Source organism: Rhincodon typus, chromosome 12 (assembly GCF_021869965.1).
Source record: "Rhincodon typus isolate 14 chromosome 12, sRhiTyp1.1, whole genome shotgun sequence".
Lineage (NCBI taxonomy): Eukaryota > Metazoa > Chordata > Chondrichthyes > Orectolobiformes > Rhincodontidae > Rhincodon > Rhincodon typus.
In genome coordinates this window covers 37,032,673-37,060,216 of record NC_063343.1, presented here as the reverse complement: position 1 = coordinate 37,060,216, position 27,544 = coordinate 37,032,673, and the positions used below count along the sequence as shown (strand labels likewise).

At 37.8% G+C, this 27,544-nt stretch overlaps 1 protein-coding gene across 1 annotated transcript in view; it reads left to right on the top strand.

Annotated features, from left to right (window-relative positions):
- Positions 1-24,232, top strand: part of ankhd1 (ankyrin repeat and KH domain containing 1) — a 96,858-nt gene extending 72,626 nt beyond the window's left edge. The window contains exons 21-32 of the mRNA XM_048603971.1: positions 643-738; positions 2,538-2,654; positions 2,955-3,120; positions 3,215-3,665; positions 3,760-3,915; positions 8,500-8,664; positions 12,876-14,515; positions 16,142-16,333; positions 18,139-18,393; positions 18,512-18,687; positions 21,787-21,954; positions 23,702-24,232. Coding sequence (XP_048459928.1) covers positions 643-738; positions 2,538-2,654; positions 2,955-3,120; positions 3,215-3,665; positions 3,760-3,915; positions 8,500-8,664; positions 12,876-14,515; positions 16,142-16,333; positions 18,139-18,393; positions 18,512-18,687; positions 21,787-21,954; positions 23,702-23,761 — 3,642 coding nt within the window. The 3' untranslated portion in view covers positions 23,762-24,232. The remainder of the gene's footprint in view (positions 1-642; positions 739-2,537; positions 2,655-2,954; positions 3,121-3,214; positions 3,666-3,759; positions 3,916-8,499; positions 8,665-12,875; positions 14,516-16,141; positions 16,334-18,138; positions 18,394-18,511; positions 18,688-21,786; positions 21,955-23,701) is intronic.
- The last annotated feature ends 3,312 nt before the right edge of the window (positions 24,233-27,544 follow it).

Here is a 27,544-nt window from a genome sequence, read left to right as displayed (position 1 = left end):
TGGGTTTCATTGATTTGATTCTGGCTGCTCTCAAGGATATCATTGACTTGGTAAAGTCGTCAAAGTTCTACCGGATCATGGTGCTGCTATCCCATTAGAGAGAGATGACTGGTGTGGTTTAACGTGAGGGTCACCACACCTCCAGTGAGGAGAGAGTTTGAGAAGCTGGGACCTTCATGTAACCTCGCACTGGTGCATAAATTGAACCCATTACACTTACATGATTTTGTTGTGTGGTAGCAGTTTACATTGCAGCCCATCTGTCTAAAGATCGCCAGTATAATATAGCTCTTGTACATTAAGAATGAAAGGCAATCATTTGGGTCTTGAAGTTAAAGCAACTGAGTGTTCTAAAGGGAGATGGTTTTTGTGATCTCTTGGTTGCATTGCTTTGCTTTGTTTCACTTGCTCATTTCAAATTTAACCTTAATTTACGTGTTGAGTAAGTCGCACCCACGAGTTAAGATAATAATTCATTGAATTTAATATCTAGCTTTATGAATATTGAAGTTCTACTTGTCACATAGGAGAAAGAGTTGTTGAGCTGGTTCAGAACATCGGTATGCTCAAGACTCTGTTTACAAGAAATTTTATATAATTATTCATTTTCAAATTTAATGATGTTGAATTGTACTTTTTCAGGGTCATGTGAAAGTTGTACAGTACTTGGTGAAGGAGGTGAACCAGTTTCCATCTGATATTGAATGTATGAGGTACATAGCAACCATTACTGACAAAGTGAGTACATTCATATCTTATGAGAGATTTATTTGTTCTCAACAATAACATTTTTCACCCCTGTTATTTTCTGTGTGCATTGAGTTTGTTCTCAACTTCCAAAGCTTTTAACCAAAGTTTTCAATAATGGAATTTGTGATTATTTAGAGTAGCACCTGTTGAAAGTAACAAAGGGGCTTGAAAAGTTCCTGTAAGCTGTAGGATGAACTAGCAGGTTTAGGGTTTTGAAGAGTTGGAGATTTTCTGGAAGCAGGAACTAGTGGATATTCATTGAGGCAGGTTAGAACTCATGTTGAATGTACGCAAGCAAAAGAGAAAATAATAAAGTGGAAGAAAAACAGCAACAATCATAATGAATTACAAATAGATGTGACATGAGTGCAAACAATAAGTTTTCTATGTTGTAGCAAATCTTGAGTTTATGCATGAGTTAAAGTACCAAGGACAGTGACGTCTTTGTTTCCGGTATCTAATGCATTTCTGTGTTCTGGAAATTCAAATCTTAAGCACAGAATAATATCTTTTATCTTGATGACAAATTATTATAGTCTCTTGAGACTTAATGCACTTTTGTTTTAAGTTTTTAAATAATGTTTGACTAAACAGGCCACACTTAAGAATCAGCCATTGCTTCAAAGTAGTTTTTGATATTTTTCTGATCCACTGGGTTTTTTAACTGCCTCATGGAGTTTTAATCAAAACATATCCTTAGGCAGGAATTTGCAGGATAAATTTCAAAATGGTGATACATAATGCAGCATAATTGTTTATTTGTGTCTTATTGCGGACTGGGTTACCATGTTGCCCATGAGATATGGGAGTTTGTGTTACCTTGTCCAGCATCCAGATGGTCAAACGTGAAGTCGCAAATGAAATTTTCTGTGGTTCTGGTTCCTTTAGCCCCCTATTCTCCTCGCAATCTTTAATATGGTCAACAACATTATTATTCTGCAATGCTCCTCTGCTGCTCCGCTCAATGGGAACTGTTTTCTTCGTTCAATTTTTCTTTAACTGTTTCATCAGAATTGTCTTCAATCAGAATTACACTAAAAGCTCAAGTCTCTCTCAACTATCCTTGGTCTACTTTTTTTTTGTCTACATGCCGATTCTTGCTGATATCATTAAAAGAATTGGGTTCAGCTTCTGCATAGAGTTGATTATTAACAGCATATATCTCCCCACCTTTTCTCTGGACTCAGTCATGGTTATTTCTGCCAGTCTTGCTATCTACATTTACTTTAGATTGAGAACTACTCCAATAAGACATTATGAAGACAAGCCAGCATCTTTTGTTTCTGTCACAAAATTTGTCCACTTATCACTGACTGCATCCCAACCATGAAAACTCGTTTATTCATTGCCTTGTAACAAAACATCCCTCGGTGCTTCATAGGAGCATTCTTAGGGCTCTGTTCTCTTAGACTGAATGAACAGTACTGTTTTCAACCTTGGTATACTATCTAACCCCAATCTGAACTTCTGAGCCAGTGTCTTCTCCATGAAAAAAACATTCTGAATTCCATTCAGTCATGCACCTTGTCTACTTCACTCTACTTGCTGTGAAATCCTCAGAATGGGTAATATAACGATGTGGGTAAATTGAACTCTGTGTGGAGGTTGAATACAACTTGGGCTGATTTGGCAGAATGAAGGCATAATTAGTTGGCAATATCCTGTCAACTGGTGACAACAGACTATTTTTTCTTCAAAGATATATCTTTGGCATGCACCCACTGTTTTTCTATATTCCGCTCTTCTTAAAAAATGTTTTTAAAGTTTATTATTTTCATTTGCTCTAGGAACTGCTTAAGAAATGTCACCAATGCATGGAAACAATAGTTAAAGCGAAGGACCAGCAAGCTGCTGAAGCAAACAAGAATGCAAGCATCCTTCTCAAAGAGTTAGACTTGGAGAAGGTAAGAGTTCATTCAGAATGTTCAATGATCGGTAAATAAAATTATTACCTTGTGCTAATCAAAATCCATCTTTTGGGTTGCTATGTATGTATGTTCAATTTGTTTTTTTTCCACTTATGAATATTTATGTTTGCTTCATTACTACTTCATGTAATTATAAAAGTAAATATTACTTTTATCATTTTAACTAGAAAGCTTAACTTTAATTTGGCCCAAAATATTGGAACTCTTGTTACGTTGCCAGTTTTTGTTTAAATGTGATAGATTTGTTCTTTGCATAAATTAATTTATTTGTTGTAGTCAAGGGAAGAAAGCCGAAAACTAGCGCTTGCAGCAAAGAGAGAGAAAAGGAAGGAAAAAAGGAAGAAGAAAAAGGAAGAACAGAAGCGGAAACAGGAGGAGGAAGAAGCCAGAGTTAAGGAGAATTCAGAGAAACAACAAACCCCAGAAAAGGATAGGTTTGAAGGCAAGTTATTCTGAATTTAAATTGTTTACTGTAAGTATAAGCATAAATTGTTTATTTTTTAAACAATTGAGTTAATATTTTCTGTTCTGCACAGATGAAGAAGTTGTGCCTATAGAACCTCCCAGTGCAACTACAACTACCACCATTGGTATTTCTGCAACTTCAGCCACCTTTACAAATGTTTATGGGAAAAAGAGAGCCAATGTTGTAACCACACCAAGTACGAACAGAAAAAACAAGAAAAACAAAACTAAGGATTCTTCTCAGAGTGTTCAAATAATTCTAGAAGATCAGCATATGTCTATAGCGCAACAGAAGGCAGATAAAAATAAAATAAATGGGGAACCGAGAGGCGGTGGAGTAGGCGGGAACAGTGATTCTGATAATGTTGACAGTACAGATTGCAATAGTGAGTGCAGCAGTGGCGGTAAAAGCCAAGATCTCAATGCAATTGCTGACTTCCACAACTTTGGTGACCAGAAATTGTACCCTCCAAGAAATGAAAAATCTAATACTTCCATATCAGAGACTCCAAATCACCCAAGGTAATATTAAGTGTGCTGGCATTAATTGTTGTTCAGTAGTAATTTTGCTTCTGTTGGCATTCTTTTCTACTTACGGTATGTGCTCTTGTTACAGGCTACACGATGGCACTAATGAAACAAATTCAAGCTCACTATCTACAACTCATAAGACAACTTCACTGCCGTTGTCATCCCCAAATGGAAAGATGAATCTAACTAGTCCCAAGCGGGGTCAAAAGAGGGAAGATGGCTGGAAAGAAGTTGTGCGAAGGTAATTGCAGAATTTGAGTTGTTAATGTGAGGGTAGTTGAATTACTACATGAGCAAAAAATAAAGCTTATGCCCCCTCCAAAGGTCCTCCAAGTCCAAAGTTTTAATGATAAAATTTGAAGAAATTTTGAACCATGGAACTAAGAAAATATTCTATTTGACAAATATGTGACAGCAGTCCAATTTTTCCCCCCTCTCTGGACACTGCCATAATTTCCCAAAGAGAGAGTGAAAAAGTCAAAGCAAAAAATTAAAAAGAATTGAAATGGTCAACCCACGGTATTTTGTTTAACATGCAGTGATTTTTGGACTGCCTTATGAATAAATTATTTTTGGTTCAAAGTGAATAAAAATCTGACCTTGAGGAAATTTCCCCATAATCTAGGGTCCTGCATTTATACAGTATTATGCCACATAACTCCTCTTCTGCTAGATTTTTGTAACCTACATCTTCATTCATAGGATTCTTCTGATGGGAGCTTTAATAATTAATACAAGGGTTTAAAACCTGCCCAGAAAGGTAATATTATTGCTTAGTTCTCAATGCCTTGGCAATCTCTATGGTTATTTGGGGTTGGAGATAGGTAATGGTTCTTGAAGACTTTCGTATACCATCTTGGCCTTTGTGCACCTGAGAATGGATGGCCTAAGAAATCCATTTTATTTGGGTATTTAGTGCACTTGATTTTTACTGCACTGTGGCAAATTGCTGTACTATATCCTGAATAAGGAAGTACTTATTTTAAATTCTCCAGGGGTGTTGATTTTCTTAGATTAAATAGAGTAACGATGCTCCTTTATTAAGTTAAACAAAAATGCTTGCATTTAAAGATGGGATATTATCACAGTGCTGTCAAGCTATCTGAAAGACCACCAGGTTTTTAAAAAAAAAATTCAATTGAAGTGTAAATATTCAGTTTTTCTGGAACCCATAAAGCTTTTCAGCAAAATGCTGTGCAGTAGAAAATTCCAATCCAGTGATGTGCCATTGCAGATCGCCTGGTAAAACAGCAATTGGTTTTAGGATGCACATAATTTTGTTCAATATTTATATCAAAATTTCAACACTTACATCGTTTTATGTTTATTTCTTTGCACACTGTCTAAGTTCCCTATTTATCTAGCATATAGGTCAAAATGTTTTGGCTAGGTTGTGGGGAGAAAGTCATGTGGCTAGGAAAGGACTGAACATTCATTCTTGAATGGATTGTTAATTTCAAGGGCTTAATGTGATGCAGTGTATGGTTGAGATGTTACCAAGAATGGATCTTTCAATGCAGAAATTCAGTATGTGGGCTGTGGTCTGATTTGCATGGTCACATCAAAATTTGAGCTGTTCCTTATTTTCCAAAATGGCCATATTTTCTTTGCTAGTCCTCGAGCAGTTTGAGCATTGCCCACATTTTCTGTGGAAGGTTGAAGCCTGTAATTTAATTGTTTAGGTTGGTTGCTGTTGGAGTTGGTGATATTTGTAGTCAACCAGGAGATGCCCTACAAGAGATGGAGTTGTTGGGCTTATAGGGTATGGAATATGTTCTAATAGAAACTTTCAGAATTTCAGATGATTGCTTATGTTCTTTTTGAGAATATGCATCAGTGGGTATGTTTTGTTAGCTCTCAGCCAGTGATTCTTCATGGTATGTTTTCCGTGCAGACATTGGGGTTTAAGTCTGTGCTTGACACAAAGTCATTTGAGTTGAGTTGGTCTCAACGTTCCAGAAGTAATCTAATTTCTGCCACATTTTCATGGTAGTTCCTGAGCCAGGTTGAGCAGCAGTACAGTATAGGCAAATAAGGTGTGTTGTCACTTATTGCCTCTGCTACCCAAGGCAGTGCCAACCCGGTTCTATGAGATTCTTTGTGTTGTCGTTATGAATGTACAGTCAAGGTATCTTGGAATTGGGGTGGTCAGCACAACTAAATATGAAGTTCTTCCCCAGACATGATGTGGAGGTGCTGGTGTTGGACTGGGGTGGACAAGGTCAGAAATCACCCAACACCAGGTTATAACCCAACAAGTTTATTTGAAAACACAAGCTTTCGGAGCCTCACACCACCTTCAGGTGGTAGAGAGAGGTGGTATCAGTCAGAATTTATCAGTGAATTTGGTGGCTGACTCTTCCCCTCTCACTAACACCTGAAAAAGGAGTGAGGCTCCAAAAGCTTGTGTTTTCAAATAAACTTGTTGGACTATAACCTGATGTACGGTTTCTGACCTTCCGCAGACATTGCATTGTTCATATAGAAAGTTTAAACAACAGTTTAAAGGTGAGACTCTGTCTTTAGCTAGAGATTTTCCAAGAGATGGCATGTTATTGAGAGCAGACCAGTGAGCTGGTAATTGTGTGGGCCATCAGTTGGTTTCCCTGGCTTTTTTGGGGGTGGGCGGTTTCAGTGGTCACTAATTTGGATTAGTTGGATGTTTGAATGGTGCCTGTATTGTGGTAATTGATGAACAGCTTTGCTATCTATTTGTTTCCTTATAACCTGATGTTCTTCGATTTTGAGTAAATTCTTTCAGCTCTCACTGCTTTGCATGACTTAGTTGCAGTAATCAGGGTGCAGTCTAGTTTCATTTGTCAGGACTTTAGATGTCTGACTTGAGAGACAGGACTGTTTTCACCATCTGCTTAGCTTCCTTGTTTGTTGGTATCTGAGTTTTCGGAGCTGTGAAATGACTGCATCAGCAGTGATTCTGGGCCCGTAGTGTAGTCGTTGCTCTACTGATCTGGTATAATAGACACTTCCACTATTTTGGCTTGACAAATCACATTGAGGTTTTAATTCTTCCTGTCTTTGAGGAACTATTTACTTTCCAGGATCCAGGGATGAATGTTTTTGTTTAAGTACCTGGGGAGATGGATGGGCCTACAAACTGTTGTTTTCAAGGTTATGATCATAAAACTGATTTTACTTTAGCAAAAAGCTGTTGAAATTTTGATATTCATGACACTAGGTAAAATGCAATAGTATTGCAAATATTTTGCGTAAGGTGTTCAATAAGTTAAAATGCTACTTGTAAAGATGGCTTTTTCCTCAGTCTATGATGGCTCAACCCCAAAACATTACTACAAGATGCTCTTGACTTAAAAAAAAATCCATTTGTTGCTAACTCAATTTCCTATGTCAAAGGAACTAAAATTTAAGAATAAATATTTGGTGTGGACTTTGCTTGTAGCATTTTTTAAAAAAAGAAATCCATACAAAAGCAAGGAAAGCTTTTAGCATATTTTGGATTGCATACTAGGTAGAAAAATGGTTTTATCTAGTATATGAACGATCTGTACCATCTATTGAAATAGACTTTGCTTTCATTAAGACTGATTGATTGAAAAGTCAGTAGTGTTTCTGCACTGAGACAGACCGCCAAATCAAATCAGTGACCCTCAAAATTGCCCCAGTGATTCCTAATCAGACATTTTTAAGGGTAAATCACCAAAAAAGTAACTGGCCAGTTCACTTAAGTAGTCTCCATGATCTGTGATATCACAGACAAGTGAAATTGTATCTTGCTTGGTTTCTGAATGCACCAGGTAATGCAAATAGTTTTCAGTAAATTTAGAGGAAAATTGAGATTCTGGTCTCTGAACTTGTAATAGATTGATAATGCGAGGATAACTAGAGAGCAATCAGATCTCCTTCCTGTAGCTTTGGCAGCTACCGACCTTCTGATAAATACACACAGGTCATAACCAAGGCAAACTTTGGTTTCTGTTTTTTTTTCAACTTTCTCTTGGCACAAACCTCCCTGCGAGGTCCCTGTTAATTTTCAAACATCTGTCATCTGTTTGAGCAGAATGCCTTTTCACAAGTTGAAATGCCTGTAAGAGTACTTTGAACAAGAACCAGCCTGTAATTAATTTCCAGTCTAGCCTCAGAAACAAATATCAGTTTTAGTTTTTCTGATGAAGGGTCTCGGCCCGAAACGTCGGCCTCTCTGCTCCTGTGATGCTGCTTGGCCTGCTGTGTTCATCCAGCCCTGCACCTTGTTGTATCAGTTTTAGTTCTTTTTTTAAAAACATGCTGCTGCTCACAGCTTAATGGTCACCTTCAGCTCTGAGCTGATTGCTCACAGCTCCAAACTGGAAATAATTAAAAATAACAAAGGTCTCAACAGGGGATAAGCTGTTATCTTGAGTTGAAATTTAAAAATTGATTATTTAGAAAGCTGTACTGTCGATGTTTATTTTATCTTCTCACAAACGCCACCTTTTGAGACCTTCTACAAAGAATTGCATTGACATGTAAACTAATGTGGTCTCTTGGCAGCAGTAAAGATGCCACAGATTGACTTGAACTTTCCTGATTTGAGATTAAAAGTGGCCAGAATTTCCATTCATCTATTATTTAGTGTCCTGACTGAAAAATATTTGTGCGGTCATCGTGAAAGATATAGCTTATTGATTATATGCTCTAGATTTGAATAATTTGCTGGTGTTTGTGATTTAGGTTTACATGTGAAGCATGTTTACCAAATCGCTCCCAACAGCTGTTGATGTGTTTGATTGGGGAGGGGGGATGATTTGTATGTGGAAATGCAAAAATTGAATTAATATATATTGAGAATTTTATGATTTTTATATAGAGTTGCTTTAACCAGGTCAAAGAAACTGTCTGTACCAGCGTCGGTTGTTTCAAGAATAATGGGAAGAGGGGGATGCAATATAACGGCAATCCAAGATGTTACTGGTGCACATATTGATGTTGACAAGCAAAAAGACAAGAATGGAGAAAGAATGATCACTATAAGGTAATGTGACCTTCAGTTAACAGTGACAAAAAGACAAATCATTCAGGTTGTTTCAGCTGTTTACTTGAGATATTTCCAGTTAAAGTCTTCCAATTGAAAGAGATCTTACATAGTATAATTGGTCTGTCTTTGATCCATTTTTATTACACTTTTTGTATGTTTCTTATTCTTGTTCTTCATTAAAGTGGTTATAGCTCATTTTCAGCTGCAACTTTGTGCACAATTGACAAAAAGCGGATTAATGTTAGTATATTTGTTAAGGTATTGGATGAGCAGCCCAGATGTGATGAGTTTTAAAAAAACGCCATGGCAAGTTATATTTAGTTTCACGGTGAATGTGGTCGTTTTGTAGTCTGACACTGGAAAAAAGACTGTGAAGGCTGTGGGATTGTTGGAAAAACCTTTAATGTCTTCAATGGATTGCAACCTGTCCCCAAAAATGCCTTAACCCACTTGCAGTTCCAGTCATATGTAGCTGACTCTCAATACCCCAAAGTAGTCCAGAAAGGTGGTTGTGAAAGCAGTCATGACCCCAGCATCACTTTTAGGGCGACTAGTGATTTTTATTTTGTTAATGAGAAGTAGGCTTTTCTGATTGGGCTGGAATTGATTGCCTTTACCCACTTTTTCTTGAGAAGGTAGTGATGAGCTGCTGCCTTGAATTACTGCAGTCCATTTGGTGTACATATAGTGCTTTTAGGGAGGAAGTTCCAGGATTTTGACCCAAATATAATGATATATTTCCAAGGTGGGATGTATGTACTTGTGATAGAGGGAGTGTAGCAAAGATTTACCAAAATTGATTCCTGGAATGGCAGGACTGGCCAATGAGGAGAGATTGAATTGGTTAAGATTGTATTTACTGGAGTCTTAAAAAAAAAAAAATGAGGGGGGTGATCTCATAGAAACCTATAAAATTCCAACAGAACGAGATAGGTTAGATGCAGGAAGGATGTTCCTGATGGTGGGGTGAGTCCAAAAACAGAGGTCGTAGTTGTAACGATAAAGGATAAACCTTGTCCGACCGAGATGAGAAATTCCTACACCCAGACAGTGGTGAGCCTCTGATAACCACTACCACAAAAAGAGTTGAATCGAAAACATTGTGTTTCCAAGAAGTAAATAGATATAGCTCTTGTGACTAAAGGGATCAAAGGATATTGGGGGAGAATGGCATTGGGGTGTTAAGCCCAATGGTTAGCCAAGATCAGTCTGAATGACAGAACCAGCTCAAGGTGTTGAATGGCCTACTCCTGATCCTGTCTTCTATGTTTATACGTGTGAGACTTGGAAAGTCGAAGTGCTTTGGGAATTAACAGGTGGTGTTCCCATGAGTCTGCTGCCCTTGCCCTTCTAGATGGTAGTAATGGGTTTTGAAGTTATGGTTTGAGGAACCTTGGTGAGTTGTTGCATTGCATCTTTTAGATGGTACATACTATTCCTACTATGTGTCAGTAGTAGGTAAGTGAATGTATGTGGATGTGGCACCAGTGAAGCAGACTGCTTCGTCTTGGATGGTGTCAGGCTTTGTGTTGTTGGAACTGTGTTTATCCAGGCAAGCAGTGAGTTATTCATCCCACGCCTCACCTGTGCCTTGTGAATAGTGGACAGTTTCTGGGGACTTGAGTTACCTGCTGCATGATGGAGCAACTAAAGAGGTTGGATTCTATCCTGAGGAGTTGCTGCAGAGATGCCTTGGAGGTGAGATGACTGTCCTCCAACAACCTGTAACTGTCTTCACCTGTGTCAGGTATGACTTCAACGAGCTGAAAGCCCCCATCCCAATCCCATTCACTCTGTTTGCTCTGACTCCTTGATACTGCGCCAAATGTGGCCTTGATGTCAAGGTTATTCAATCTCTCCTCACTGCTGGAGCTCAGCTGGTGTTTGTCCATGTTTGAACAAAGACTGTAATGAAGTGAGGAACTGACTGACCCCAGGACAACGAGTTCTGAGCATCAACGAATGTTAATGGCATTTTCTGTAACTTTACTGATGATTGACACCAGACTACTTAGGTGGTTATTGGCTGGGTTAGACTTGTCCTATTTGTTTTTCTTACCTAAGCAATTTTGCACACTGTCAGATGGGTGCCAGCGTGATAACTGTACTGGAACAGCTTGGCTAGGGACATAACAGATTCTGGAGAGCAAGCCTTCACTATTGTTGCCAGAATGTTGTCACACCCCATAGCCTTGTCTAGTGCCTTCACCTGTTTCTTGATATCACGAGGATTGAATTGGCTGAAGACTGACATCTGAAGTTCGAGAGCTTTAGAGGAAGCCAAGATGAATCAACCACATGATATTTCTGGCAGGAGATGGTTGCAAATGCAACAGCCTTGTTTTTTGTACTGATGTGGTGGGCTCCACCATAATTGAGGATGGGAATGTTTGTGGAGCTGCCACCTCCTCCAGTGAGTTGTTTAATAGTCTGTTAACATTCGTAACTTGGTGTGGCAGAACTTCAAAGCTTGGATCTGATACGTCTGTTGTGGGATCGTTTAGCTCTGTCACTTGTTGCGTATGCTTTTTGACATGCAAGTAGTCCTATTTTGTACCTGGATAAGAGTGACACTTTCGGGTATGTGCCTGGTACTGCTCTTGGCATGCCCTCCTGCACCCTTCATTAAACCAAAAGTCATCCCTTGGCTTGGTGGTATTCAATAGATATTCCTTTACCGATGGGGGAGAAAAAGAAAAATCTTGCAGAAATACAAGAATTGACTTCAAAATTGAGTGAACTTGATATTCATTATTCAAAAATGTTGAGTTTTTTTTGCAATAATTGTGAGAAATATAGTTTTCAAACTTATTCCTGGTGAGTCACTTAAGAATTAATCATTTCAATTGTGTGCTGCTTAGTTGATTCTTTGTTTCTTTTTTCCTCCTTAATAAGCCCATTTTTTTTTTTTTTTGGAGATCCAACTTGATCTGTTCTTGGTGTTTTAGCTGTCATATTATTTACAATTTTTTTCTGTTTTGGGAATTAATATTTCTTGTGTGCTACACCACCTAATACTTTATTCATCCTTAAGATGAAGAAACTATGGCTGCAAATACTCAATTTCTGCCTATAGAGCTTAAATTAACCAACCAAAATTGCCTATATTAACACACTGATCACAATTGTCTTCATTCTCTTTTACCTATTGTATGAAAAAATCTAGCAAATTTTCAGTTTTTGGACTTGGTCATTTCTTGTCTTGTGTGTCATTCAGATCCTTATCCAAGCACATGCTGACTTATCACGTGTGTGCTACAGTTATAAGCAAGCACTGATTTTTCTCAGTCCCTCCTGTACTGGAAAAGTAATTATCTGAATACCAGTTATTCCCAATAGAGTAACTATCTTTTCCAATTTCCAAGGATTAAAACAAAACTTCAGTGCAAAGATATAATTAACTGTAAGTGCAAATCTGTTGCCAGTGATGTTCACATCTGATTAGGTGTAGATTTGAAGATTACTTAATATATAATTCATTAGGATTAAGAGCTCTCTAGAATCGAGTAATTGTTTTCAGTGAGCAGTTGTTACATGCATTTCAGCTAGTTGTGAGGTACTTAATTTTATTTGGTTAACTCCACAACATTTAATTTAGACTTAAATATTTGCTAGACATTACTTTTGTCAAAGATTTTTTTTTTACAAAAAAGTTTTGTAACTTGATTAGAGCCTTAAAATTGTGAACTTTCACTTTTTTGAAAGATTGTTGTTTAATTATTTTTAGAATTATTATATCACAGCTTCCTAAAATGCTTGTGTTGCAAACTGTGATGAAATTTATCCTATGATACAGACTAAAATGTTATTTTGCAGCAGTTAATCAAAAACATGAATTAGTTCAATCTCTTACTTAAATATTTATTCAATCCAGATATAAAATTTACATTAATAATGTTCAAAGTTTATTAATTACTAAAACATTAGTAATAATGTGTGCTTTTCTTAACAATGTTGCCAGAAACTTACTGAGGAACGCTGGTTCAGTCTGCTGGAATACTGCTGGACGTATTAATCTAGCTCAGTTTACTTATGAGTTTGATGTTTCCTACTGTGGTACAGCATCTAAAATGGTCTGTACTGTAGTTTGGTTGAAAGTCAGTTGTACTTTAGGGTTGAATAAATATTCTGAATCTTTTCATTTAGTTGCAAGCATAAATCAACAGGATTTTTTTTTTAATGTCTCTGAAACTTTGTACTCATTTCAGAGGAGGCACGGAATCAACGAGACATGCAGTGCAGCTCATTAATGCACTGATTCAGGATCCTGCAAAAGAACTGGAGGATTTGATTCCGCGGAATCACATTAAAAGTGTAATAGCCAACACGCGAATGGGATCCACGGCTGCCACGACTACAGCTAGCACCACAACTGCAGGACACCGAATAACTGTTTCAATGATGTCTTCCTCTGCAACAGCTTCACTGTCAACATCATCCACATCATTACAATCCATTAACAAATCTGGTAAAAATATTGTGTCAAGCAATATGCGTCCTACATTTTCAGTCTCGCTTCCTTTGGCTTATTCACATCCACAGTTGGCACATGCTCTACTGGCTGCTCAAACTATCCAGCAGATTCGACACCCTCGGTTACCCATGGCACACTTTGGAGGAACCTTCTCTCCATCACCAAACACTTGGGGTCCTTTCCCAGTACGACCTGTCAGCCCTGGAAGTGCCAACAGTTCACCGAAACACAACACAACGCGTCTCAATAACCAGGGTAATATTATTCATCCCAACAGTGGTAGTTCAGCTGTCAATTCACCTTCTGTGGCTGTGAGTTCTCCAACTTTCACTACACAGTCTCTGTGTGTTACAAGCAGCCCAACTCCATCATCAGTTAGAAAGCAACTCTTCACCTCGGTCAATAAAACTAATGCCATGATATCGGTGACTTCAGCTGTGACCAGCAATTCGTGCTCATTGCCTACAAGTTCAACTGTATCAGTGAGCAATGGGCAGCCGCCTACTCCTCCACCCCCTCCTCCACTTGTTGCACAGCCTTCTCAACAATCCATGTCATTGAGTAAGAATGAGCCATTCACCACCTCCATTGCGAAGGAAGAAATGACCACCACAGAACAGCCAGCAGGAAGCCAGTGTACACATTCAAATGTCTGCAGCAGCTCTTCGGTCAACAGTAACTCTGGGGCTATAGGAATACAACCGACCTCGTCACTGCCCAGCATTCTACCACAAATTCCATGCCGTAGTTCCTCTGATATTCGACCTACTTTGCCGAAGCCTTATATTTCAAATCCAGATCATGGATTAGTGGCCCCAAGTAGTCTAGCTTCTACTCGCCCCGTCACCATGTCAGCTTGCCCTAATGTTCAGACCAACAACACTTTACCTCAGTTAGCTGCTGCCTCTCCTCAAGTATCTCACAGAATACAGCCTGGTGCTCCTTTCTATCCCCTAGTTCAGCAAGATCCACAATCTGTTTTTGTCCCAAACCCAGTTCCAATGGTTTCCACCCAAGATCCTATGAAGCAGCATGGTGTACCTTCTCCGATGCAGCTTTCATCTGCACTTGGCATGCTGAATGTTTCACAGATTCACGCAAACCAAGGAAGCAAATCCTTGCCTCCAAATTTTGGCTCTGCAGCCCTCTTCAGCCCTTTCAACAGTTTCTTCGACAATACCCAAGTGTCTGCAAATCATGTGTGGGGAAGTTGTCCACTGCCTTCACGCCCAACGCAAGATCCAACGTTTAGTGGACATTCTAACTACATGGGCAATTCTGTACTTGGGCAATTAGATGCAGTACTTCCACATGATAATTCCAAGGCTCCTGGTTTCAGGCCACCTTCACAGAGGGTGACATCAAGCCCCACAGGTGAGATTGACAGTGGATTTTCTTAATATATTTGGTTAGTTTTTAAAGATTCTAATTTAAACCATTATGCAAGGTATTGTGTAGCAGCTCAAAAAAATTTTCAAACTTCAAAATTGCTAAGTGTTTCTTACTTTATCTATGTTCTTATTTCCTTTTTCTTTGTCTTTCACTACCCTTTTAGCAGCATCTGTCATTACTTGTTTAACCCTCAAGGCAGGACTTTGAGACTGGAGCAACAAATTTGTTTCTCCCCTTCATCTAATCATCCATCACCCCCAACATCAACTTTATCATGAGATAGGTTATCTCCGTTGTTTTGAAGTGCCACTTAATGTCCTGCTTAAGTGATTCCAATGATTGCACAGTTTAGTCTGTGACATTGCTTGCGATGTTTATGTAACAATTGATAAATTATTTGCAGTTCTTTATGGCCCTTTTTGATGAACTGTAACAAAATTAGACCATTAAATTGCAAGATTTGTAGAAATAAAGAACTGTTATTTCATTTTCATTTCATTTTACTGGGCAAAGGTGTTGGGTTTGGTGGGGGTCGGAACTATATAATCGTTACCTGAACTTGACATCACCTCAGTAATTGACACAGATCTGAAATTAGTTTCAAGTTGTTTGTTCATCATGCTCAAGTTTTCTTTGAAAATGGGCACTCTTAACATCATTCGTGAATTGTAGCTTGTGTTTAAAAGAATAAATACGTGACTTCACAAATTAGATGCAAGGTTCTAAAAGGGCCTCGGATTCTTAGCAAAGCTGAAATGACACACGCAATTATGCACTTTTTAAAAATGGCTTGTCACCTCAGTAAGCTGGATATTAGACATCCAAACAGGTTTTGAAGGAGTAAGACCTTAAACCCCCACCATGGTTTCCAAGAGTATTAAATTGAGGACCGATTTGTGCAACCGTGATTTTAGAAGGTTGAGGGGTGATCTAATTAAGGTCTTTAAAATGCATTAGATACAGAAGAATTATGTGATTTGTATTTCTTTTAAATTGCCTAAAACAGTCGGGCATCATCCTGAAGTTAAATCAGCAAGGAGAGCAATCGGGAAGCACTTCCTTAATATTTTGCAGATTTGGTGCTGTGTTTGTACCAGGTCACTTGAAATTTTCAAGATTAAGATCTCAAAATTGCGTGTATGGGAAAACTATTAAATGATTATGGAAGCAAATAGAGCATAAGTACGGATCAGCAATGATCTAATGAAATAGTAGAACATGCCAGAGGGGCTGAACAGTCTACTCCTGTTTCTTAGGCAGTATCTAAAACATTTTTCTTAGGGTAACAGGAGCTCGCTAACATGGTATGTTTATGGCATGCCAATAATAGCTCAAGATTAGGATAAAGTTATGTTTTTTAATAAGTTCCTTTTTAGTTTGCAATGATGTGCATGTCTGTGCTTGCATTTCAGTTTTTTTGAAAGACTACAAGTACTTTGCCCTTTTTTTCAGTAGAGAGATTTTGGTGAGCACTACTCACTTCCAGTTTAGATTATTACCCCTTTATTAAAGAGAAATGTACAAGTTATTGATAAGTCACTTTTTACAATGTGCATTTCTCAAATATTCCATTACATGTGATTTTTTTTTTTAAAAATGTTTTTGAAGGAATGTCTGCTATGGACCCATCAGGCAATGCCATTTCTTCCTCTTCCACCCCATTGACGAGTTTTGCTCCAAGTATGGCTGGAACTCAGGTGTATGTACAAGGACCAGCCCCTGTAGGAATGCCTGCTCCTAGCTTCAGCAGACAACATTTTTCCCCACACCCTTGGAGTTCAACAACTGCTCCAGCTACATGTATGTACAAGCCAATCCTTTCTATATTTTAGTTGCGATTTTGGGGATGGGAAGTTATGCTCCTTAATGTAGGGTCCAGCATTCATTTCATGCATTAAAAATACCATTTTTAAACTTCCAGTAGGTCCAATCTTCCAAGTTTAGCTAGAAATTTATGGGTGCAAAGGTCGCAAAACAAAACTGTGAAAAGAAGCATTACCAAAAATGTATTAGCCCTGAGTCTGTGGTCCCTGAAGCAGTGTAGCTTTAAAATTGTTTTGCTTGTATGCAAGGCCAGTTAATCCAGGTTAATCCCATCTGAAAATGGCAAATTATATAAATAAATTTTAAATGTTCTAATGCTACCTTTATAGTATGAATAAATGGCAGTCGGGGAAAATTAATCTTGATTCTGATGATTTTACATCTTTATTTGTAATGGAAATTAAATTTTTGCAATCTTCAGTAATTTCTTTCCCATTCATTGTACAAGTGCCAAATTATCCTGCAGAATACATTGTGTTACACGTTATGCAAATATATAATGCCATGGGTTATTTGTAGTGGCAAGTTCTAGACCATTGTAACAATGTATGTGGCATTGCACACAGGAAATGTTGTCTTTTTGCATTTTGTGCATCTGCATCTTCATCTTGATGGAAAATATTAAGTGATAGTTATTCTTGTGCAATTATATACTTTAGTTTAGGATGGAGAGATAAATGACTTGGAGCACTTAATATTCAGTCTAGCCAGTAGGAGCATTAGTGTGCCAACCTCCAAAACAATGAGATATTAAGCAATAACTTGCATTTATATGTAGTTCCTCTAATGTAGTAAAAGGGTCCTGCTTCTCAGGAACGTTATGAGAGAAACTTCAACAAATTTGTCCTTTTTTTTAAAAGAAGGTGGAGATGAAACACATTTGCTGTACTTTGGAACTTTGCTATCTGGTTACTCCTTGTTAGTCATGGACTGCTCCTGTGTCTGATGCATGCAAATGTCAGAAACATTGTGTTTGGTAAAACTCGAAGCGGAGTTTGTGATCTTGGGGATTGCTTTTTTTTTTCCTGGGATCCTTTTCTTAAAAAAATCTTTATACTAAGGACTATGAAAGAAAATTTATGCCTGAACACTATCCATGAAACATTGCTGAAGTTGTTAGCAATTGATTTGATCATTCCTCAGCTTCTTGATTCCCATGGATATTAAGCAAGTACCTGTCCTGTCTACACATCCATAAGCATTCACTTCCATCCTTAACCAATTGCATAAATTTGTTTCAAAGAATTGCAGAATGCTTTGTGATTAACTTCGTTTCTAATAACATGGACTTGATCAATACCAAGTTTTGTTTTGTTGCATGACACGCTTTAAGGCAGTGTTGGAACATACAGCATTGAATCTCAAAAGAAAACTAGGCAATATTCGCATAAACATTTTCAACATTTCTTTCATTAATGTTGATTTTACATATCAAAATATGTTTTCTTTGCATTTTGTCTGCTGCTTAAATGAAGTGCAGAATTTCTAAATGACACTTTCAAGGGAAGTTTGGCTGAAGGCCTTCATCTCTTGACACATTAATTGTCTAAAGATCTGAACTTTCTCTAATTTTTAAATTAGAGAATAGGAATCAAAATCAGTAGTTTACGTATGCTGCTGACCTTCAGCGTAATATTTGAAAAGGAAGCATCATAGACATTTGAGTTTAACTTGCGCTTCATGTAAGATTTTTCACTGGGTGTGGTTTAGAATTATATCATTGAGGCATACTCTGTTTTTACAAATTATTGGATGTAATGTGGATTGTAATTACCATGCAGGTGAATCACCTCCATCAGTCTCTTCCGGAGCTTCTTCACCTTTATCTGCTGCTTCTGCGCCTCCATCTTTGGGCCAATCAAAATCAAGTAACGCAAACCAGGATCGGAAGGTACCACCACCTATTGGAACAGAAAGATCAGCTCGCATTAGGCAGACTGGGTCAATGACTCCACTTTCCACCATGGTGGGTAGTAATCTGACAACTCCTGTCGGACAAGGAGGGATCTGGTCTTTTGGTGTCAGCAATAATTCAGGTGAGGTGTTAAAAATGTAGTGTTGATGAGCTGTGTAAGGAGTGTACTTGTCAGAGCTGTGTGTCAAAGCAGTAAAATGTTGCAATTTTCTGAGACATAAGTTTTTTTTTTCTTTTAGATGGCATATCTGGCTGGTCACAAGGTGTGATGGGTGGCCACTTAATGCATCAATCAATGTCAGATCCAGCTTCCTTTTCACAACACCAGACATTGGAAAGAGATGATACTGGAATAGTGGCACCTTCAAACACGTTCCATCAGCCAGTGCCAAGCAACTTCATGGATTATAACAAGGTTAGTGAATATTACTTTGCTTTTGTTTCAACAGAGCATGAATATCTGCTAACAGTTTATGTAAGCAAATATGTACAGTGAATATCTTAATTACAGTTAATCGCAGTCTATTGTAGGCTGAAATTATTTTGGTCAATTTTGATAGGGCTTGTTGCTACAAATGCACCTTTATGTGCAGTATCATAAAGTTGTGCATTGTAATTTTAAAGCTGTATACAATAAGTGAAAAAGAAAACCCAAATTGCTGGGAATACTCAGCGCGTCGGACAGCTTCTTTGAGAGAAACATTTCCGGTCAATAAGATTAAAGGTCACTAACCTAAAATGTTGATCCGGATTGTCTGAAAGAAAGAGGGTTATCACCACAGTCTGGATAGATGTTGCATGTGGGACCATACAGAAGTCCCAGTGTGGTTGACACTTAGAGTTGCCTTGGAAATTGCAACTTTGGACGGACAGTTACCGAGCATCTGAAATTGGAAAGTTGGACACTTCGGATGGTTCAGACTGACTTAATTGTTGTGCAGCAAAATTCAGAGGCTGTAACACTTCATAGGGTATTAAGGAATGGCTTTGAAGAATTTGAAAACTCTCTTTTCTGAGTAACTTTGGGGACTTCTGAGTATTAGTGAGAGTGCAGATGAATTTAGCTAGGACTTGAAACTTTTTATTTGTTCATAGGATGTGGACATAACTTGCGGCAAAAATGTTACTCCACATCCCTACCAACATCTACTAATTAATTTGGATTTGTGTTCCATTGTTATTGATATCTCTATTAATGAAATTAGATCCATTTTGTCCACCAGTATAGACCCTATCTATGATGATTTTATTTAATCTCCTCTTCGCTGCCTCTGTTCCAAATAAAATAAATCCAACCTACCCAAGCTCCTTTTCTGGCAATATCCTTGTGAATCTTCTATACAATCTCTAATTGCTCATCTATTGTCCTTGCATTGTTATAGGTGTTTCTTTTGTTTGTTCTTGGGTTCAACCATATCACCTTATTTCACAGGATTGTTATGGTGTACGTGAAGGCCATTCACCCTATCGTGCCTGCACAGGGTCTTTAAACAAGAATCATTACTTAGTACCAATGTCCTGCTTTTCTCCCCTATACCCGTGCTCACTATTTCTATCCAGCTAATCATCCAATGCCCACTTGAATGCCTCAATTGGACCTGCCTCCACCACACTTCCAGGCAGTGCATGCCATGCCCTAACCATTCACTGTTTAAAATATTTTTTCACACATCACAATCTGTGCCATCCTGTTCTAGTTCCTTTCATCAGTGTGAACAACTTGTCTTTACCTACTCTTATCCGGCCTAATGATGAGATTTGTTAGAGGTTTTCAAAATCCTCTTTGCTGTCTCAACCATGAATGACAGTCAATCTATCATATAACTGGAGTTTCTCCTTCCTGGAGCCATTCTCTCTCTAATGCATTCACATCTTTCCTGTAATGTGATGCCTTGACTATACACAGTAATCAGCTGAGTTCTACCATCTGTCTTATACAAGTTCAATGTCACCTACTTACTCTTGTACTCTATTCCTGTATTATTAATGCCATGGGCACTGTAAGCTTTATTAACTGCACTCTCCACTTGTTCTGACATATTCAGTGATCCATGCGCGTATATGCCCAGATCCGTCTGGTCTTGCATACCTTTTTTAGAATTGTACTATTTTATGTTGTCTTTCAATGTCTTCCTATGAAACTGCATCACCTCATTTTCTATACTGGACCTCATCAGCTACCTACCTGCCCACTCTCCCAACTTACCAATGTCCTTTAGGGGTTCCACACTGTCATCCTCACAGTTTGCAAAACTTTCAAGTTTCGTGTCATCTGCAAATTTTGAAATTTCCCCCTGCAGAAAGATCCAGATGATTAATACACGTCAAGAAAAGCAAGGATCTCTGTACTGACCACTGAAGAACTCAATAATATAATCATGCAACTGCTCATCAGAGCTCTTTCTCTGCCCATGCTGACTACCCATGTTTCTAACATCTGATTTTTGGTTCTAATTTTGGTATTTGCATTTTTTTAAACTTTGTGAATTGCTATTGGTAACTCAGAAAATTTCCAGTGCAAAAATTCAAGTTTTTGAAAGATTTTCAGTGTGTTGATAGCCATCTTTCAACTTTAGCATTGAAGTTTGTGCTGGCAAAAACAAATAGATTAATGCCTTAATGCACAGCAAAAATTACTTTACTCCAACTTGGTAGTATTTAAGCATCCCAAGGAAACTGGAACTTTTAATTCAGTTAAAGTAATTGTTTGTACAGAATCTACCTTCCTTGAATAGTTCCTTCCAAACATGTTTGGACGTTACTTAATCACTTCTTAACCACACAGTGCAAAACTTGCATAGACAATTGTTTAATACAGATTACTTCTATTTAATGCAGTAGATGGGGGATGTCTGAATTGATTGCTGTAAATGTATTCTGTTCCCTTCAATGCATTGATAAACTTGAGTTTTAAGTAGCAGTTTTGGCCTTGTTTCTAAGAAGTAATCTGTAAGGCTTTTTTCTCTCTTCCTTTTAAAATTCACAATATACTTGTGCTTAGAAACCATTAACTTACAAGATTACCATCTCCTGGCAGAACAAGCTCAAGGGGTGAATGGTCTGCTTTTGCTTGTAACTCATGTTCATATTTACTCATTTTGAGACACCACAGTTGAATATGTTGTTTAAAGTCTGTTCGTTCATTTGCTTTGATTATAATCCATGTTGATAAGGCAAAGCAGGCTCTACAGATATACTCTTGATATTAAATGCTGACATTTTAAACGGAAGACAATTACAATATTTAACATAACTATGTTATTTAGTGTGCCTAAAGTTAGTAATTACCACCTATCAGTGGATTTACTGGACAGTGGTTTAGTTGTGATGCACCAAAAAAGCAAAGGTTCTATTTCTTCTATTTAACTAACTTCTACGTATAAGTAAACTGTTATCTAACTGGGAAAACAGTTATTGGAATGCTGCCCAGAAATGAGTAATCCTAATGTCTGTTGTAAAATCAGAAATTAAACCTGTTGGTGTTTCATGAAACCTGGAACTATTTTCTTCTTAGCAGGGCTTGCCGCTTTCCATGTATGGGAATGCTATGATTCCTCCACATCCACAGTTGGCTGATGGTCCAGGTGCTCCTCTTTTTAATGGACTTCATGCTACAGATCCTGCCTGGAATCCTATGATCAAGGTTGTCACAAATTCCTCTGAGAATGCTGATCCGCAACAGGTGAGAAATGAACAAGAATTTGGTGATCTTTCTTAACATGGGTTGGGGTTTGAGATGTTAAAGAATCAGAACTATACAAGTAAAATAACATCTTAAAAAAAGCATTGTGCAACAAATTTCTGTTCTGATCCATGTCAAGTTGTCAGTACTTATCTCCTGCATGTCTCATCCTCCAGTCCTGAATTTTCACCGGACTGCAGAACCAAGACCTATATGACAGAGGTTGGAGTTTGCTTTCGTCCACTCTGTTACCTTGACTCTGTTCACCACTCAATTTACATTCTTCTCGATAGTTTCACTGCACACTTGTTGTTCGAGTTAGTTCTACATCCCAAATGTTTTTCCTCCTCTGTCACACGTACAGAGTTCCATCCTATTATCTCACCTATATATTCTACATACACTGCCTGAACAGTTGCCATCACAGAATCAACTTTGACTGGAAGTTGATACTATTATTTCTTTATGTCCCACCAATATTCAAAATTTGTTGACCTGGTGAATGTCGAGGCCTGGGTGAATTAACATTTTCCTTAGGATTTAGCGCAACTTAGCAACTATTGAAATAGCACACTTTCATCAAAAGCCTTATGTAATGCATGCTTAAACTTGTTGGTAATCATGGGATAAGGTGAAGTTTATTTCTGTCTTTATAAACTTTATTGCAGCAATACCATTTGATTACATCACTTAGCTGTTGCTCTGAATGTGTACAGCAGTGAATATTCATGAACTGGTTATATTGGTTTGCTTTGAAAGTAAGAATAAAAATTCCAGAAGAGCAAAGAACACCAATGTTTAACTGACTTGATAAAAGCTTCAGATCATAAATTAAGCACACAAATATCTTTGTATGTGATCAAAGTGGTTTCTTTATTTCCACTTTCCTAAATTAGAGCCTTCAAATCTTTAATGTTAAATGTGTTTACGTGGATTAATTTCTGATAGAAGAAAAAAGAAAACGCTCAATGTTTGCCTTTATGGCAAGTAGATGATTGCTACATAAGGGGGACTAATTGCAGATTGCGTGACAGCTTATCAGGATGACCCCACTTCAATTTACAAATGTGACCCTGAATTTCCAGTTGCTTGTCATTTAAATTATCCACCCAGTTCCCACACTCTGACCTTTGCAACCTACACTTGCCAGTGAAATTCAGCACAAGTTCATGGAAGAGCATCTCCTCTTTTGATTTGGTACTTTAATAGCCTTTCTAGACTCAACATCAGATCAATGTTTCTGACCCTTTTGTTTTTGAATGGCAGCTGTTGCCAGTTTTACAATTTCCCATTTACACCACCTGTGTATATTTTGTTCACTTGCCTCATTTCATGTCCTAAGGCAACCTCCTGTTTCTCAACTTCTGTTGTCTTCCCTTCAATTATGCACTTTCCTTTTCCCTCCACTCCACTAAATTTTCTGTCTCTCTATTTGCTTCAAAACTGTTGCATTTCTCATGTTTTCTAATTTGAGTCCCAAACATTAAGTCTATTTCTCTCCACAAATCCTGATAGGCAGTGTTCCCTCTGATTTATTTTCTTGGTGTGTGGAACTTCGAGGTTTATGTATGGCAACAACTTCCAAAACCAGCAGGATGAATATTTCCAAAAGCTTGTTTTGATTACAGGTTTCAGGCATTGCAGTAATTTGCTTTTGTACTTGTGTTCTACGGCATTTATTTGCACATTTCTCCAGTAAGGGTACATATGTCATAAATAAACATGTAGTTTTAATGAACTTTTGCAGGTGTGGCCTGGAACCTGGGCACCACATATTGGTAACGTGCACCTGAACCATGTCAACTAGAGGACGCAAGCATGCCCACAAATTCCTGACATGTCTTTCTGAGATTGAAACAAGATTGATCTGGGAAGAAATTAACAGGACAAAACTTTTCTGATGTGCCTAACTGAAATTCTGTGTGGGCTGTTACGCATGAACTTAATTGATTTACCACTGTCTATGAACAAAGTGATCACCTGCATAGCAGGTTCAGTTCTCTGGTTAGTTTAGCCATTTTGACTTAAGACTTGGGACAAACTATTCTTGTGCTGCTGGCTAAACAGTACTGTAAACTGCTTGTATGCAGCCGAGGACTAGATAATTATGTGAATTAATCCAGATGTTTTAGAGTGGTAAATACATGTATAATTGTTTACATACTAAAAAGGGTTAAAACGAGAGTAAATTTCATGTCGTATAGTGGCTCTACTTTATGTAGCCTGTATTAATGTGAAATATTTACCTTAATATTCAATAAAAATGAACAGTACCTCATTTTTTTTTGTCTTTATTGCTGGTGGTTAATTATTTGGGCTCTTCAAATTATTGCTTGCATTTTGGAATGCATGTTATAAATACAACTTGATGTTTTCGATTGCATGTCTCTAAATTTTTACTTACGGCAGTAATGTACAAAACATTCTGGTTAAGTATGTTGTACTTTAATTCTTGTGTGTGTTTTCCTTTTGGTATATGCTATGATTTGGCAATTCAGAAAACAACTTCAAATGAGGCTTTTAGATTATGGTGCTTGGGCATGAGATTTTGTTTCAACAGTTATATTCCATAAAGAACTACTAGTATCATGAGTATTTCTGAAAAACACCATTGACTAACTTGCATTAAAATGACAAGTTAAAGCATTACTTAATGTGATTATAGCCATGACTACAATTAAAAGCCCACTTGTTGACCCTTCCATGCCCCCTCAGCAAAGATAAGACCAGTATTGATCATGAGCAAGTAGATAATTTTCCTTTCACATTTTTATACAGTAGAAGCAAGAAATATTGTGTTGTTCTACTTCATGATACAGTACACTGAGCTGGACATACCAATCATATGAAATCCAAACGTTGCTCATTTTTTTAAAAAAAGAAATTATAGTGGAGCAATGTTGCAGTTTTTCATCGACATGCATTTCTTTAAGTAGACAGATTTTGGCAGCTAACACCAGTATCCTCCTTGATGTCAAGTCAGTTTTTCATCCAGTAAGTTTGATTTTTTTTTTAAAATGTGCCCTTGTGAATACATTCTGGATTATATATATCACCTTATGCATAAAACAGAGGAATGTATATATTCTTTAAGAATTCACTTTCTGTGACAGTTGGAACCATGTCCGCTATTTATGGCCTCCAAGATTCATCAAATCTTATAAGAAAGTACAAGTATTCTTCACTGAATTGCAAGATCAGAATGGCAGATTTCGATCTTCTGTGAACATACAAATGTAATTGTTACAATTGGCTATTTGTATCAAGGGGAAAAAATCAAAAGTGTGTCCGTTTTTCTGTCTGAATTAATACCATAGTAGACTTTGACTAAATGTGCACACCAGATTCAAGTACAAAAGTGGGAAATGATTTTTCAATTTCTTGGTTTCCATCTTTAGATGAGCAGGATTACACCATGCTCCATGTTTATGGATACTTTAAATGGGGTAGGGGTCTGTTTTTAAAAATTTTTTTTCATCATTTTAACACACCTATTGTCTCCTTGGTGACTGAAATACGCAATGCCTGAGTGAAAGTGGAATTTTAAATTGAAAATCACAACAGAGGTCGTAAACATCAAGATAAACGTGAATGAAATTCATTATTGAAACAGACCATGATTTATATTTCTCACTGTAGTTTGCCAGATCCTCTGTAGTAGAGACAACAGCATGATGTGCCTACTCCATCAGTCTGAAGAATTTGCAGGTCTACCGGTCCAATTTTAGGAGGTATGTAAAATAACTTTGAGACTACATTCTAATGTTCTTTACTGCTTGAATCTCTAAAACTTGCAAAATGTAGCTTTCAATCCTTCACAGCTTATGGGAAGATCTGGAACAGATTGAGTTTGATAAGTTCAGAAACTTGGGCAGAAGGTATTGGTAATATGTAGGAATGTTGGAAAAGGACTAAACCATTTATGAGGTGGAAGGTTGGTCCACAATTCGTTAAGGTTGCCAAATATGAATACAAGAAAATGTTGAGCTTATTTTCTGCTTTTGAAATATTGAATTTTAAGGATGTTTGTTAGCCTTTGTAAATTTCTGTAAGGTATATTTCTATTCCAAATTTAGCACTGACATAAATGGTTTGCACTTTGCACCAGTGCTATATTGATGTCATGTAAATCATTTCTTGTGCCTAATTGAAACTTACATTTCATAGAGTTGAGAGACTTTTTCAGGATGTCTCAGCTCCCTGAAATATTGAACCAAACTCTGACTCCGGAATCAGGCTGCATTTAGATTTTCAAAACATTTATCGTGTAAAAGAAAATAGCTGTCATTTATAGAATACCTTTTCAAGACCTGAGGATATACAAAAACACTTTGCAGTCAATGAAATTTGTTTCAGAAGCACTGTTACCTATAGAAAATGGCATAGAGTTTGCATGCATTCACATCCCACAAGCAGTAATGAGATAAATAGCCAACTGTTTGTTTTTACATATAATTTGAGGGATAAATATTGGCAAGGACACTAATATCTTCCTTTGTTCATCAAATAATGCCTTGGGATCTTTTGCCGAGACCTAAGTGATTAAACACCTCGTGGCGCCATTGACAGTGCAGCACTCTCTCAGCATTAGGTTGTGCTGAAATCTCAAATGGCTCTTGAACCCCTGTCTACTAAATCAAGGCTGACTGGCTGGAGCATATTGAGAATGCAAGGATTTCCAAGATGATGTTTTGGGACTTGAATTCAAAGTTAAATGGATTAAGGAAAGAGGTCATGTGATCTTCAAATTCTGCCAGGTAACAGGCCTGTTGGGGGGTGTGTTTGTTTACCAATGGGGAGCGGTGCACTCTGAGCCTAATCAAGGGCAATGTGGGGAATGTTTGCACCTGGAAACAAATGCAGAAGCAGCTGGGCAAATCGGACAGTCATTTGATCTCGTGTTTGGAACTGAAAGATGGAGATGAGTCTCTGAGACAAAGGGTGCAGCTGCTTTGGTTAGAAGAGTGGGACAAGCTGCAATTCAGCAAACTATAAGAGTGCAGGAGAGAGGGCAGTCTCTGGTCAAAGACACCTCCTGTGGCAACCAACAGCCTCAGAAAGATTTATCCAGGTGAAACTGAAAAATATTCCTGGAGTAAGCTTTAGTGCTGGTCTCATCAGTTTGTAAATCCTCCCAAAGTGGAGGGAAGCACCTTTCAGCCATCATTTGATGTTACAATTTCAACCAGGAGATGTGAACCCATTGGAAGCTGGGAGTAGCTGTGGACCATTTTGTATGAAGGCTGCAATCCTTTGGAGATTGTGCACATATGTACATGTATGTCTTTCCTGAAGACCCTTAAAATATGCAGCTAATTCGGCTCACTATTATTGCATAATAATGGGTTCCCCAAAGTCAGGTTTTCAGCCTTTATAAGATGCCTTCCTTTCTGACACCTCTTACATCTTTGTTTCTAGAGTTTTCTTCTCATTGACTTCTAAACCACTCAGGACAACTTCGTAGCCTGAACTGCATGGAAAGTGCTGATAACAACAGATCACCTCCCCACATAAACTGCTTCTGGTCCCTTCTCGCTCTGTGTGTGTGTCTCTCTCTCTCTGTTCCACACACCACCACCCAACCCCCAAT